This window comes from Lepidochelys kempii, chromosome 8, assembly GCF_965140285.1.
Source record: "Lepidochelys kempii isolate rLepKem1 chromosome 8, rLepKem1.hap1, whole genome shotgun sequence".
Taxonomy (NCBI): domain Eukaryota; kingdom Metazoa; phylum Chordata; order Testudines; family Cheloniidae; genus Lepidochelys; species Lepidochelys kempii.
The window spans coordinates 38,304,063-38,320,017 of NC_136387.1; the positions used below are offsets into that span (position 1 = coordinate 38,304,063).

General features: G+C 40.8%; 3 protein-coding genes across 4 annotated transcripts in view; all 3 read left to right on the forward strand.

Annotated features, from left to right (window-relative positions):
- Window positions 1-15,955, forward strand: part of LOC144929056 (protocadherin gamma-C5-like) — a 373,601-nt gene that overhangs the window by 72,286 nt on the left and 285,360 nt on the right. The window contains exon 1 of one of the 2 annotated variants that reach the window (XM_073356117.2): window positions 3,761-3,912. The exons of the other annotated variant lie outside the window; for it this stretch is intronic. Coding sequence (XP_073212218.2) covers window positions 3,853-3,912 — 60 coding nt within the window. The 5' untranslated portion in view covers window positions 3,761-3,852. Of the gene's footprint in view, window positions 1-3,760; window positions 3,913-15,955 lie in introns of those variants that run through there. 2 annotated transcript variants of the gene reach the window in all.
- The window catches only part of LOC144929055 (protocadherin gamma-A10-like), an 87,088-nt gene that overhangs the window by 29,647 nt on the left and 41,486 nt on the right, over window positions 1-15,955 (forward strand). The gene's annotated exons all lie outside the window — the stretch shown is intronic.
- On the forward strand, window positions 8,902-15,680 carry LOC144930798 (protocadherin gamma-A5-like). Its single transcript, XM_078854154.1, has 2 exons — window positions 8,902-11,445; window positions 15,462-15,680. The coding sequence occupies exons 1-2, from the start codon at window positions 9,025-9,027 to the stop codon at window positions 15,678-15,680; spliced, it is 2,640 nt and encodes an 879-aa protein (XP_078710280.1). The 5' UTR covers window positions 8,902-9,024.

Consider the following 15,955-nt stretch of genomic DNA (forward strand, 5'->3'; position numbering starts at 1 on the left):
CTCTCCACAGTGGCCTGGACTGATCCATTCTGGCCTGGGCTCCCGGGCCCTGCCCCCACCGTCACTGCTCCCTTACGGCTCTGCTGGCCCAGAGCCCGGTCTCCTAAATTTTGCTAATAGTTCTAATGATCTTCATAATGGTTACTTAAAATTTTTCATGCTGAATTTGTCAAAGTATCATGAATTTAATATCCATGATATTTTGACAAATTTATTAGGAAGAAGTATTACATAGAGTAAGTAGTTGATTGATATAATGGATAAGAATGGCCATACTGGATCAGACTAATGGTCCATCTAGCCCAGCATTCTCTCTTCTGACAGTGGCTAGTGCCAGGTGCTTCAGAGAGAATGAGCAAAATGGGGCAATCATTGCGTGATCTGGCAGTCAGAAGTTTAGGGACGCCCAGAGCATGGGGTTGCGTCCCTGGCCATCTTGGCTAATAGCCATTGATAGGCATAATGTGTATTTCAGAAGAATATATGCACAGTTATGATATAAACATTTAGAATATATTTTGTTTAGCGTTATTAACTGCTGTTTTTAACAGAAAATTAAAAACTATATTTCACCTTTTTTATAAGTTCACCTTCGAAGTAAACTGAAAATGTGTTTTATAGATTATCTGACAAAATTTCTAGATTTACATAGGTGTGTTCTGTATATCAGTGAGAAACAACCAAATAAAACAAAAAACAAGAAAATACGCTCTTAGCAATTCTGTGAAAAAAATCTAATTGTGAAATGTTTTGGAAGTTCTTGTACCTTTGAGGATCATTTACATACCAATTTAAAATTCTCTACCTTGTATAGAAAACCTCTAACTCCTAAGTGCAACACCATCTCTGGTGAAATTCCAGTGAATTTAAAGCGAGAGATTTAAATAGACTCAAAGAATCATAGAATTTGATGTTGCATTTTTATATTTTTAGTATTAGTTTTTAAAACATTTAATAATGAATTTCGCATAGAATTAGATTTCGATTAGAAGACATATCCTCACATATCCATCGCTCCTACATGCACGTCATGTTTAGTCAGAGATATGATTTTGCATACTAAATAATGATAGAGTGTTTAGGTTTTGGTACTGAAAATGCCTATTTTATTTTATTTTATTTTATTTTATTTGTTATTTTTAAAAATAAGTGTACACAACAGAGAATGAGTTTCAGTTTATTAATTCTGCATGCTGCAGTTACTCGGCAAAGACTCAGCGTGTCGCCGTTGGCCGACCAGAAGAGGCGGCTGCCGATCCATTGGAGCCTCCTGCGGTGCTACGAAAATAACAGAAACAGCAGCAGGATATTCCTGCCCTGTCGCTGATACAATACGTCATTTTTCAGGATTATTGCAGACAATTGGGTGGCAATTGTGATTTTTTATGTTTGTCATTTCCACGGATTCTTTGAGCCGAACGAGAAATTCACATATCGGAACTGTTCAGAATAAACCGAACTGGACATTCAGTAAAGATGGGAGAGGAAACCAGACACAGAGAGCCGGACCCGGCAGTCAGACGGCAAATACTATTCTTTCCCTTCTTATTCTCTTTCTTCGGCCGGGCGGTCTCGGAGCAGATTCGTTATTCGATTCCTGAAGAAATGGCCAAAGGTTCCCTTGTGGGGCACCTCGTCAAGGATTTGGGACTGAATGTGAGAGAACTGCCTCAGCGAAAGCTTAGTGTTGTCTCTGGTTTTGAAAAGCACTACTTTGCTACTAACACAGAAAATGGAAACCTGATGGTAAATGAAAGGATAGATCGAGAGGGAATATGTGGGGAAGCATCTCTTTGTGTCCTCAGTTTTCAGTCGGTTGTGCAAAACCCTTTCAATGTTTTTCACATGAATGTCGAGATCCAGGACATTAATGACAATGCACCGCGGTTCAATACTGAATACATTGATTTAGAAATTATTGAATCCACACTGCCGGGTACGCGATTTCCACTAGGAACGGGAAGAGATCCAGATGTCGGCACCAATTCACTACAAAATTACCAGCTCAGCCTCAATCAGTATTTTACCCTGGCGGTGAAAGAAAGCCCGGATGGCAGTAAGCAGGCAGAAATGCTACTGGAGAAACCTTTGGACCGGGAAAAGCAGAGATACCATCACTTAATCCTGACGGCTCTGGATGGCGGAGATCCAGTCAGAACTGGTACAGCTCAAGTTAGAGTTAATGTCACTGACGCCAATGACAATCCCCCAGTCTTCACTGAAGAGATCTACAAAGTCAGCCTAAGGGAAAACCTTCCAAAGGGCTCCTTAGTGCTTCAGGTGAGAGCTTCTGATACCGACCAGGGTTTAAATGCAAAAATAATGTACTCTTTCAGCAATGCCCCTGACAATGCTCGCAAACTATTCAGTCTGGATCCCCGAACGGGTGAAATTACAGTGACGGGTCCTTTGGATTTCGAAGAGGCGAAATTTTATCAGGCGGACGTGGAAGCAAAGAATGGGGGCGGTCTGACAGCTCATTCTAAGGTGCGAGTACAGATCCTCGACGAGAACGATAACGCCCCTGTGATTGACTTCACAATAATCTCCAATCTGGTTCCCGAAGACTCTCCCCCCGGGACTGTCCTGGCTCTCATTAATGTCCATGACCCAGATTCCGGAAAAAACGGAGAGGTTACCTGTGGTGTGCAAGGTAATTTACCTGTAAAATTAACACTTTCTTCTAGTAATTCTTATAAACTCGTAACCGAAAATATTCTTGACAGAGAGACAATCTCTGACTATTCTATCACAATCACAGCCACAGACAACGGCTCTCCCTCTCTCACTACTCAGAAAACCATCCTGTTGCAGATCTCGGATATCAACAACAAAGTCCCTGTCTTTGAGAAACCTTCCTACACCGCCTATGTGCCAGAGAACAATCCCTCAGGGGCCTCTATTTTCAGTGTAAAAGCCTCAGACCAGGATCTGGACCGGAACGCCCGAGTCACTTACTCCATCCTGAGCGGCAACCTCGAAGAGGTGCCTCTCTCCTCCTACATCTCCATTAACTCCCAGACCGGAGTGATCTATGCGCAGCACTCCTTGGACTACGAGCAATTCCGGGAGTTTGAGATGCAAGTGAAGGCCCAAGACGGCGGGTCCCCGCCTCTCAGCAGCAATGTCACCGTCAGGGTGTTTATTGCGGATCAGAATGATAACGCCCCTCGCATCCTGTACCCTTCGCTCGGAGCCAATGGCTCAGCCTTGTTCGAGATGGTGCCTCGCTCGGCCGAGGCAGGTTATCTGGTGACTAAGGTGGTGGCGGTGGATGCTGACTCAGGACACAATGCCTGGCTCTCCTACCACGTGCTCCAGGCCACGGACCCGTCGCTCCTCAGCATTGGGCTGCAGAGCGGGGAGATCTGGACAGCCCGCGTCTTTGCGGACAGAGATGCTGTGAAGCACAGGCTGGTCACCCTGGTGAAGGACAATGGGCAGCCGCCTCTGTCCGCCACAGTGACTCTCAACCTGGTGTTTGCCGAGAACTTCCAAGAGGCTTTTCCGGAAATGAGCGACCAATCGGGTGACTCGGCACCTCAGTCTGATTTACAGTTCTACTTGGTGCTGGCTTTAGCCCTGATCTCATTTTTTTTCCTTTTAACAATTTTAGCAGTTCTTATAATGAAATTTCGAAGATCAATGAACCACACCGTTCTCCAGTGTTTCACTCCTAGTTTGTATTCCAAATCCAATGCCAGATTCCCACCAAACCATGGCGACGGGACTTTACCATATTCTTATAACCGATGTTTACCTGTAAACTCCGGAAATAGCGATCTTAAATTTCTAAAACCAAACGACCAGGCTATAATAGCAGAGAGTATCCTTTCGAGTGACAACTCTGGAATGCTATTTCTGAGCAATAAGTGCGGCGAACCCAAATCTGAGATCAGTGTTCCTGATGAGGTGAGTTTTGCATTAGATGCCTGTTTGTTATTTGGAGTATGAAAAGTTTTAGTAAAATAAAACTAAATTTTTTTTCTTTTAAAATGAACACCGTGATTAAGTGGTGAATATTACCATACTCCTAGGAAAAGAACGTTTAATATATTTATTAGTTCTCTTATTTGACAAGTGTTGCAGAGAGGATTTGTGAATTACTGGTTAAATGTGCAAGTTAAAATTCTTATGAAATAATGGTTATATTAAAATACCCATAAAATTGGTTTCCCACACCCATTTTTGTCTGTACTTTAGCGAATAACTCCAAACCCTTGTCAGTGATCTCTACGGTAGTCCTTTAAACTTGTTGTTAATGAATGAATTACTCTGAGTGTAGTTGGGAGCTTTATCTGCATTGTTGTTTTAGGAGCTAGTCGAGTGAGGTCATTATGAAAAGAAGTGTTTTAGTTTTTCTTCAATTTCTTAACCTCTTCCTTCTTTCATAGCATCTGTATAGGGTGTTATTTCACTCAAGGAAATGCTAAGTTGTTTGTATAACCGGTTGCTTTTTCTTGCTATTTTTAATGTTGGAGAGAGCTCTTTGGGGTAGGGATCTTCTCTACTTGGGCTATCACCAGCAGGAGAGTGAATTTGTGTGGGGGGGTGGAGGGTGAGAAAACCTGGATTTGTGCTGGAAATGGCCCACCTGATGATCACTTTAGATAAGCTATTACCAGCAGGACAGTGGGGTGGGAGGAGGTATTGTTTCATATTCTCTGTGTATATATAAAGCCTGCTGCAGTTTCCATGATATGCATCTGAGGAAGTGAGCTGTAGCTCACGAAAGCTTATGCTCTAATAAATTGGTTAGTCTCTAAGGTGCCACAAGTACTCCTTTTCTTTTTGCGAATACAGACTAACACGGCTGTTACTCTGAAACCTCTCTACTTGTATGTTTGCATAGTGATCAGCTCCAATGGGGCCCTGATTCTGAATGAAACCACTAAGCTACTAGTACTAAAAATATTTTGGACTCTGCTTTTTGATGCTTTTTTAAGTTTTTACTTATGTTTTACTAAAGAAATAAGGTATCGTTTACATATGTTATTGAAGATTCATTTATTATATGATGTCACATTGATAATGTGCTTTTAAAGTGTACTTGCTGTTTACTTTCGGATGTATGGAACTGAATATAATGCTGTGACATTGGATCCCTTGAAGATTGACTGGTTGATGCATTGGGTCTTGAGTCCACTATTCTGCCAGTTTTAGAAGGTCTTTTAGATGGTCATGTGTCCACTAAGTATATAATCCATCTTCTGTTAATTTGTTACTTCTTTGCACTATTGTTGTTAAAAGGCAAACACAGGTTCAGGAACACTTTTCACAAAGCAATCACTCCATATCTGATCTTTCAATACCTATCCTCAAAGGAAACTTGCACAACACCTCTCAGTTTTTGACTTGACTGTAACCATACTCCCTTTCTAGCCACACCTGCTGCAATGGAATCCCCATTCCAGAGTTGTCGGGTATACATAACTACTGCAGAAACAGGTTTCTCTACATAATGTTAAGAGACAGAGTGCATAATACCAGCATTTGTATATATTTACGTCCACTATAATAACCACAGAGTTGCACATGGTGGGATTTAACTCTCTCACATCTATTTCATTCAGAGGCAATTAGATAGAACATAGAGCACAGGCGTATGCTTTCTGGCCACATACTCTTTTCCGGGAGCCATTCTGACTTTTGCTGTGCCACGGAGTTCAGCAGGTGTGGAGCAATACTCTGTGCCCCTGGAATTAAGGGGAAATATTCAAAAAGTGTCAGATTTCTGTTTTTTTATTTTCTTTTGTTATTTGAGAAGATTTGCCTCAGAATCAGATTTTGCACCATATCTTGTCATTCAGGCATGCTGGGGATAGAGTAATAATCTCCATTTTATACAAACTAAGCATTCTGAAGCAATTCACCAGACTTCAAAGATTTCAGAGAAAAACTTTCTTTCCGTTTGTAGACTGATGCAAGGACATTAGGGCAAGTCGTTACCTAATCAAAAATGATTGTACATTAGAAGTGTGGTTCCAGTTTACATCATGATGTATTATATATTATATGAACACCTTTAACAAAATAACTGTTTATCCTGAAGGAAAGATTTTCCATTTCTATCTTTCCAAATGATAAAAGATATCATGTTTATTCTCACATACTGATGAAAGTTAGGATTTATTAGAAAGTGGGTGGATATACAACATCGCGCTCAAACTTGGTATTCCTCAGCGTTGAAAATAACTTGTTTGTGTTTTTCTTTTCCATAAAAAAACTGTATCTCTTAAGGAGGAATAGAAAAAATATATTGAGTGCTGAATTTCGAGTGAACATTCATAACGATTTTCTATTATTTTGTATTGTTTCCTAATTCTCTAGGAGAAATCATTTTGTTTCATTAAAGAATCTGAGACTCTAAACTTCATCCTGAAATCATGAAAATATTTTTCCTTCATTTCCATTAAGATATATTCTACATTTCAAACATAATTATTTCATTTTGATTTCAGTGCATGTGTCAATGGGCATTTGGGTATATAAGTAAGGCATACAGAGTGAAAGGAAAATTATTAGCACACGCAGAAAGCCTCAGAATCTTTCGCAAATACTCCAAGTATGTGCAGTTATTGGTTGACACTGAATGCTTTATCAGAGAAAGAAAGGCAGAGAGAGATTCATCATCCTTTCCTCGGCAAGTACCTTTATAGAAAGACAACTTAGATGGAAGAACTGAGCCCATCACTGCTTTAAATTAAGTATTTGTGATTTCTGAATAATTCCTATGCACAGCGCTCTATATAAAGCAAATGTAAAGAAAATATGAGTAGGAATATCTGGGAGTTCCATGGGAGCCGGGAATGGCATTTCCACTATTCTATTCTCGGAGAAACGCCTTTCTCTCTTTTGTAGAAAATATTGCAAAGAATCGGCCGAGAATAAATGGGAATTATGAATCCCAGGGGTCGTGTTTTCTCCAGACCGTAAACTAGATATTTTGTTTTGGTCATATATGTATCACAGGAGGAGTAGACCGAGAGCAGTTCTGTGGTAGAATACCGAAGCGCCTGTTCAACTGTGAAGTGCTTGTGCAGAATAAAATGAGACTTTATGCCCTTGGAGTTTTTATAACATATTAATGACAGTTTCCCCATCTATTATATAATTTTAAAATAAAAACAAAATTACAGCCCATGAGTACAGTTTATTCTGCTGGGCTGGTAGGAGTTAACTCTCTTACTGGCTATTCATCCAGCAATAATGAACATTTCACGTCAGGTGTGAAAAACAGAGCAGATCATGCAAAATATTTAGAAACGGTACTTGAATAAAGTCCGGTTAAAGGAAAAATAGTCTATTCTCAAAGTATTCTTCCAGTCAGGTCTGGCTCTGCAAATATCCGCCTTACTTTGCTGGAAGCAAAGGATCCCTCTTAAAAATAAATCTTTCTACAAAATTAATGCTTCTGAAAATGAGCGCAATGGTTCCCTGTTGGTCAGAGCAAGCACCACTTATATGGATGAACATTAAATAGAGATATCGTATTCATATGGTAAATCACCAAGGCTTCATAAATCTTCATAAAAACAAGATCACGTTTCTCTTGTTTAATCGCCGACGATTCTTCTTTGGAGAGAGTAATATCTCTATTAAAAATATGAGAGCAACTGAGAGAGATTGGTGAGGTCACGTGCTTTGTCTCAGACAATCTCCTATTTGGTTACCGAAGTAATTTGAAAATTATGACAGTTTGGTGACGGACAAAGCCCTGAACAGGGAGCAGGTCTCGGATTATAATGTAACTGTCACAACGGTACACTTGAAATGAGTTAATAGAAATAAACCTGACCTTGTCTAATTTTCTATATGTAAAATTAATTAAAATGATCATCTAAACTATCAAATAATATATTTATAAAACTCAAAATATGTGTAAGGTAAAGACACTTTAGAAAAACGATAATCGGAAAAAATGATTTAACATATTTATGTCCAGAATAGCAGTTCTGTAACAACCCACATAACTTTAAATTATTGTTATAAAATATCCACTGTGTCTCCAATGTTCTGTGGAGATGAAAGCATAAGTCTACATTTGCAGACAAACAGCTAAAATGTATTTAATATAACTTAATATGATTAAACTTCGAAATAATATTTTATAAATATAATTGTATATATACTTTGCTCACAAAACAATATTCCCCTTTAAGAGAAAGTAAGTGTTACTCACTTTCCACAATCTCCCACGCAAATTATTTCCTCAGATTATTGGTTGATTGGTTTTCATCAGTACTGTAGAAGAAACACAATGTTATAGTTAATAAAGCATTATGATAGTTCATTGCCACATAGAAAGAGGGCAGCAGAAATTCTGAGCCTATATCTGATCTCATTTACTACACCAGCAGTCAATGGAGTAACGTGAGTATAAAGCTGCCTTAAATTAAATCAGAATGAAAACATACACACGCACACACGCACACTTTTTTTTTCAAATGAAGACTTTTGAGTTAATTCTTGAATCGGGGAAATAAAAAGAATTATCTCTGCGGAGTGCACGTTTTCCATCTTCTGCTTTCAAACAATCATAGAATCATAAAAGTGTAGGGCTGCAAGGGGTCATCTAGTCTAGCCCCCTGAGCTGAGGCTTTTAATTTTTCACTGTTCACTTTTTGGAACCTCTCAAGTCTGTCACTTGGAGCTCCCGAGTATGATACCTTTAAAACTGTAGTGCAAATGAGGACACACAGTGAGACTAAAGATTAAGTTAATGTAGCATCTGAGTTGGTGCAGTTATTGATTGAGACTCTGAGCGCCGCTGTTCGCCCAATAAGACAGAGAACTGCAATGAGAGATCCAGCCAGTCCAGCCCCGCTGTTACAAAGCACAGCACATAGATCAGATCCACACTGATTGCGTTTGGCTGGAAAAGAGGAAGAAAGGTGAGTGCTTCTAGTTCTTTGCTGATTTGGACTGATTTGGACTTTGTGCTTGTAGCTTCCGAACCATCCCAATATATCTGGGGAAACATATATAATCAATAGGATCGGAAAATATCCCGGTGATTTGGAAATGGCGGATAAAGAAAGGAGCTGGGATTGCAAAATACGAGTCCCGCTCTTATTCATAATTGTGACAGTCTGGGGTACAATTTCTGGACAGATTCGTTATTCAATTCCTGAAGAAATGCAGAAAGGCTCTTTCGTGGGGGATACAGCAAAGGATCTGGGACTGGATATAAAGGAGCTCTCAGACCGCGGAGTCAGGATAATTTCCAGAGGCATGAAGCAATATTTTGCTCTCAGTTTGAACAATGGACATTTATATATTAGCGAAAGAATAGACAGAGAACAGATCTGTGGCCGGATAGAGAAGTGTTTATTAAATTTTGAGATTCTTGTTCAGGATAAAGTGAAGCTTTTTGCGGTTGAAGTCGAAATAACGGATATTAATGATAATGCGCCGAGTTTCCCAGTGGAGGAACTGGAGTTAAAAATAACTGAAACCACGGGAAAGGGGGAGCATTTTCTTTTGCCGGAGGCTCGGGATCCAGATAAGGGACTCAATTCCCTCCAAAGCTACCAAATTAGTAAAAATAAACACTTCTCTCTGGATGTGCAAACGGGAATTGATGGTGGCAAATACGCAGAGCTGGTTCTTGAAAAATTATTGGACAGGGAAGAAGAGAAAATTCATCAGTTAATCCTTACAGCTGCAGACGGCGGAGATCCAGTCAAATCTGGCACTGTGAAAATCAGAGTTGTTGTTATGGATGTAAATGACAATGCGCCAGTTTTCAGCCAGTCTGTCTATAAAGTGGCTATTATGGAAAATGTCCCTGTCGGTTTCCTGGTGCTTACAGTAAACGCCACTGACCAAGATGAAGGAATTAATTCAGAGGTAATATACTCATTTAGAAAAATAGAAGACAAAGCTGCCCATATATTCCAGTTGAATTCTGGGACGGGAGAAATATCAGTTGTAGGGAATCTGGACTTCGAGGACTCTGAAATATATGAAATGGAAGTACAAGCTCAGGACGGGAGTGGATTATCGTCTCGAGCCAAAATCTTGTTAAGGGTCATTGATGCAAATGATAATGCCCCGCAGATTACTGTAACATCTCTTCGCAAAGAAATAATTGAAGACTCTCTTCCTGAAACTGTAATTGCCCTTATAAATGTACAAGACAGAGATTCCGGCGTCAATGGTGAGATCACATGCTCTATCCCAGATAATCTCCCATTTCGATTACAGAAGTCATTTGATAATTATTACAGTTTGGAGACTACCAGAGTCCCGGACAGGGAGCAGATCTCTGATTACAATATAACTATCACAGCCACCGATCGAGGCACTCCTCCCATCGCTACAACCACCTTCCTCTTACTGAAGATATTAGACAAAAACGACAACCCGCCCATTTTCAGCCAAACAACCTACGCCTCTTACATCACAGAGAATAATCCTAAAGGGGCTCCCATTTTCACATTAAAGGCAAACGATGCTGATTGGGAAGAGAACGCCAGAGTGACCTATTCTGTTACTGAAGGTCAAATTCAAGGAACTCCTCTCTCCTCCTTCATCTCCATTAACTCCGAGAGTGGAGCTCTCTACGCTCTGCGCTCCTTCGATTACGAACAGTTCCGGGAGATTCGGTTCCAAGTGCAGGCTCAGGATGGGGGTTCCCCACCTCTCAGCAGTAATGTCTCCGTCACTCTCTTTATACTGGATCAGAATGACAACAGCCCGCACATCTTACACCCCTCCTTTCCCACCGATGGCTCCACGGGAGTGGAGTTGGCCCCTCGCTCCTCCGAGCCGGGTTACCTGGTCACTAAGGTGGTGGCGGTGGATGCAGACTCCGGGCAGAACGCCTGGCTCTCCTACCAGCTGCTGAAGGCTACAGAGCCGGGGCTCTTCTCTGTGGGACTCCACAGCGGTGAGATCAGGACAGCCCGCTCCTTTGTAGACAAAGATGCGCTCAAGCAAAGTCTGGTGGTTTTGGTGAAGGACAACGGGCAGCCCCCTCTCTCTGCCACGGCCACTGTCACGGTGGTGGTGGCTGACAGCATCCCCGAAATTCTCTCCGATTTAAGCAGCTTCTCAGCTCCTGCAGACCCCCAGTCCAGCCTCACCTTGTATTTGGTGATCGCTGTGGCTTCCGTTTCCTGCTTGTTCTTTACCTTTATCCTAGTGTTACTGGCCCTGAGGCTCCGCAGGTGGCGAAACTCGCAGCTGTTTGACTCCTCGAGTGTGACTTTCAGTGGAGTTCCCGTCTCGCAGTTTGTGGGGATCGATGGAGTCAGAGCTTTTCTTCACTCCTACTCACATGAGGTTTCTCTAACCACGGACTCCACAAAAAGTCGGTGGAAATTTCCTAGTGGAAGTTGTTCAAATACTCTGATAGGTCAGCATCCTTCTGAGAAATCAGGGCCTCTTTTAATTGCAGAAGATTCAAATATTAATAAAGAAGGTCAATTCATCAGCCAGGTAGGTTTCATGGCTTTGTTTTTAATGTTGATTTCCGTTGAAATTTTAGCTTTCAATGTACTAAAAAAACCCTACATGTTTGTGCGCCTAAATCTCAACTGTGATTCTGTGCGTGTGCTTCCCAGAATACCGCTGGCGTTCTAGGAAGTTGTGTCAAGCATTAATTTTTAGATTTAAAAATGTAATCGGACATAAGTCATTGAATCATTTTTTCATTGAACAATCTTTCTCAATCTCTCTCTTTCTAATTCGTAAGAAAAAACAATCAATTAATTAGTTAATGTATTAATTAATTTTCTTAGAATGAGTCTGCTCTTGACATCCTATTGTATACATTTCTTTCCTTCCTCATCATCATTTTCCTGTTATTGTAGGTATGCATTTGCAAAAATCTTTGATTTAAACCATAATCTAGGGCCCCATTTCGAGAGAGAATTTAGTCACCTGATTAACTTTGAACACATTCTTAAATCCCATCAATATAAAATTAACAGGTGCTTTCCTGATTTCTGGAATAGAAAAGTAAAACTAAGAGTGTTTCTGATCTCTCCTTGTAGTGTCTTCCACAGTTTCTTACCTAGCACAGAAATTGCTTTGCCCCTAACTTCTGGAAACTTCTCCCTAATTATCCTTTGGGTCATAGATGAGGAGATGGGCTCTGATGTAAGGCTGTGAGGTGACTCAGAAAGGTATGCAAACATGTGCCTACTGTTCAGTATGTTCAGATGCTTCAAGTATTCACCCTTAGGTATGGTGCTGAATTGGGCTTGAGAGTCTTACGGATTAGGGGCTAGATTCACAAAATGATTTAGGCACCTAACTTCCACTCTAGTTGCCTAAATCCTAGAATCAGGCTACTTTGGGATTCACAAAGCCCCCACTCAACTGCCCCCGAACTTCGTAGGTGCTTAAAATTGTTGGGCATCTAAATGTTTTCAGTAAAATCTCCCCAGGTGCCTATACTTCTGCTTCTAACTATGCACACTTCAGCCCCACAAGAGATGTCTGGACGCCTAAGCCTCAGAGCAATGGGAAAAGATAGGCATTCTTCTGCTTAACTTGCCTGCAGGGCGCAGTTCGGCAGGGAGGCTCGGAGAGCACCTACCAGACCAGGCTCTCACATAAAAGCTTACACACATGGGGGGAGGACTACCCTGAATGCTTTAAGCCCAGTAGTTGAAGTACTCACCTAGGATGGGGGAGATCCCTGGTTCAAGTCCCCCCTCTGGCTGATAGGGAGAAAAGATTTGTATTAGGATGTGCTACCTCTGTGCTGAGTGCCTTAGCCACTGGCTGTAGGACATTCTGATATGGAGCTCCCTCAGTCTCCCTTGTTGGAGCTGTTCCACTGTGGATTAAATAATAAAAGAATTGCTGGGCCAGAGCAAACATGCAAATGGCTCTGTAGCCTAGTGGTTAAAGCACTCATCTGTGAAGTGGAAGACCCAGGAGCTAGTCCCCTTGTTCCAATGACTTTTTAAAATTATTTACCCACAGTGGCACAGTTTCACCAGGAGAGACTGAGGGAGACCCACATCTAAATGTCCTATGCTCAATGGCTAGGGCACTTACCTGAAAGGTAGTAGATCTCAATTCAAATCCCTTCTACCCCTCCACTAGACTTGACGTGGGCATCTCCGGTATCCCAGCTGACTACCCTAATCACTGGGATAGAAGTTATGAGAGATGTTCAGGTTCTTCTCCTCGTTCTCTCTTCCTTCCCCTTCACACAGGTTCTTGCTGTGGTAAAGGCCCCTAACTCCAGAGGGTTCACAGCTAAGAATCCCAAGCAGAGGGAGGAAACAGTGATTTAAGGCCTATCTCCTCCTCTTGGCATTTCCCATTGGCTATTTTAGGCTAGGAGCCACCTGCATGCTGGCTTTTGTGAATCCCATTCTGAGGTGCCTATCTCTCACCATTCATTGTAGAGGGAGTTAGGCATCAAACTCAGACTTCCTGAATCCCACTGATTTTCTAGGTGCCTAAAAGTTAGGTGTGCTAATGCTCAGTTGTCTATGCTTAAATTGTTAGAACTCCATGGAACCAACTATCTTTTATTTGCTCTGTAAAATGCATGTCACTCTTTACTACCACCACTATTTTTACTACCGATACATAGGATAATAATGATGATGATAATAATCCTTACACTTTGCAAACACAGACATAGGATAGAAGTAATTGAGTGGAAAGACAAAAATTTGCAAGAGATTTTGGAGGACAGAGTCTCAAGTGGAGACAACTTTTAGCACAGGTCTGCAAGACTATTGGCAGTTTTAGGATGAATGTGAATTTCCTACTGTTTAATGCTGAAATTTTGAAATTGTTGTGAATTATCCCTGAATTTTAAGAAAATATTTGAAATTGTGCTTAGGAACTAAAAAGGATGTGAATTGGCTTGGTGAAAATCTTTGCAGTCTCTACTTTGGATCAGAAATGATATCCTATTTTGATTTATACATTAAAGATTGCATTATATTTTTCTTGCTTGGGTACATTTAGGATTATGCCTTTCTTTCTGTTAAAGAAACAAAGTAGGTGAGGTAATATATTTTATTAGACCAAAGAAGAGCTCTGTGTAAGCGCTAATGTTTGCCTGTCTTACCAACAGAAGTTGGTTCAACAAAAGATATTACCTCACTCACCTTGTGTCATAAATATAAAGGGAAGGGTAACCACCTTTCTGTGTACAGTGCTATAAACCCTTTCCTGGCCAGGGGCAAAACCCTTTCACCTGTAAAGGGTTAAGAAGCTAAGGTAACCCCTGCTGGCACCTGACCCAAAATGGCCAATGAGGGGACAAGATTATTTCAAATCTGGATGGGGGGGGGGCAAAGGGTTTGGTCTGTCTGTGTGATGCTTTTGTCAGGAACAGATCAGGAATGCAGCCTTACAACTCCTGTAAAGTTAGTAAGTAATCTATAAGTAATCTAGCTAGGGTTAGATTTCCTTTTGTTTAATGGCTGGTAAAATAAGATGTGCTGGATGGAATGTATATTCCTGTTTTTGTGTCTTTTGTAACTTAAGATTTTGCCTAGGGGGATTCTCTGTGTTTTGAATCTGATTACCCTGTAAGGTATTTACCATCCTGATTTTACAGAGGTGATTCTTTTACCTTTTCTTTAATTAAAATTCTTCTTTTAAGAACCTGATTGATTTTTCATTGTTCTTAAGATCCAAGGGTTTGGGTCTGTTTTCACCTGTACAAATTGGTGAGGATTCTTATCAAGCCTTCCCCAGGAAAGGGGGTGTTGGGCGTGGGGGGATATTTTGGTGGGAAGATGTCTCCAAGCGGGATCTTTCCATGTTCTTTGTTTAAAATGCTTGGTGGTGGCAGCATAGGGTTCAAGGACAAGGCAAAGTTTGTACCTTGAGGAAGTTTTTAACCTAAGCTGGTAAGAATAAGCTTAGGGGGTCTTTCATGCAGGTCCCTACATCTGTACCCTAGAGTTCAAAGTGGGGAAGGAACGTTGACACCTTGTCTCGCTAGTATCCTGGTACCATCAGAGCTACCACAACTTTTACTTTTTGTTAGTAAATTGCGATTGGTTTCAATCTTACTCATGGGAAAGGATTTACAAAAAAGTGGTACCGTAATAGGACTGATTACACTTTCCCCCTGTGCCTCATTATACTGATGTTAATAAAAAAAGCTCTGTCACACCTAGGATCTGGTAGAATGGAGAAATGGAGAATTGATAGGGGCTATGGTCTGATCTGATAGAAATCTCTCTCTCTTTTTCTCTTCCATTACTTTACTGTAACACTTTCCCACATAATTCTAGAATACATAAATAGCTATACTATAAAGGACACAGAAACATAGATAAACCTCAAATTAAAGACGTGAAGTACACTTTTAAGCCACCTCTTTACAACATTTGTATGGCTTCTGAGTAAGACATTATTTTACCACAGAATGGAAAGATTCATTTGACTAAAGTTTTAAAATATTTTACATTTTAAATGTACACGGAGAAAGACATTTTTCTTCTGTACAGGAACTTTTTGATTAGATCAGTCTAGCTGCAATTCTACGGCAGAGACTCAGAGTGCCGCTGTTGGCCAGTGCCATGACAGAGCTGCTGCTGAAGATCATTTGGAGCTTCCTGCAGTGTGATTTCTCAGTCACAGAGCTCAGATCGGAGAAGAGATACAGCCTGCAGAAATTTCAGACGGTATTGCTTAACGGAGAAATCATCCCTCTGGAAGTTGATATGAAAACAGAAAGATAATTTGATTTTCAGTACTCCTCATTAATGCGGAATTTTGGTTCTCACGAAAATATACAAAATACAATACTGGATTCTCTTCAGAATACATCCGATTAGAAATTCAGCAGAGCAGCGCTGATCAGGATGGAATTACTGTGCAGAGAGAAACCTTGCAGATTCAGATGGCAAGTACTGTTCCCCTTGTTATTCTTTTTGTTCTGCGGTGCGGTCTCAGAGCAGGTCTATTATTCAATTCCTGAAGAAATGGGAAAGGGGTCTCTTGTGGGGAATCTTGC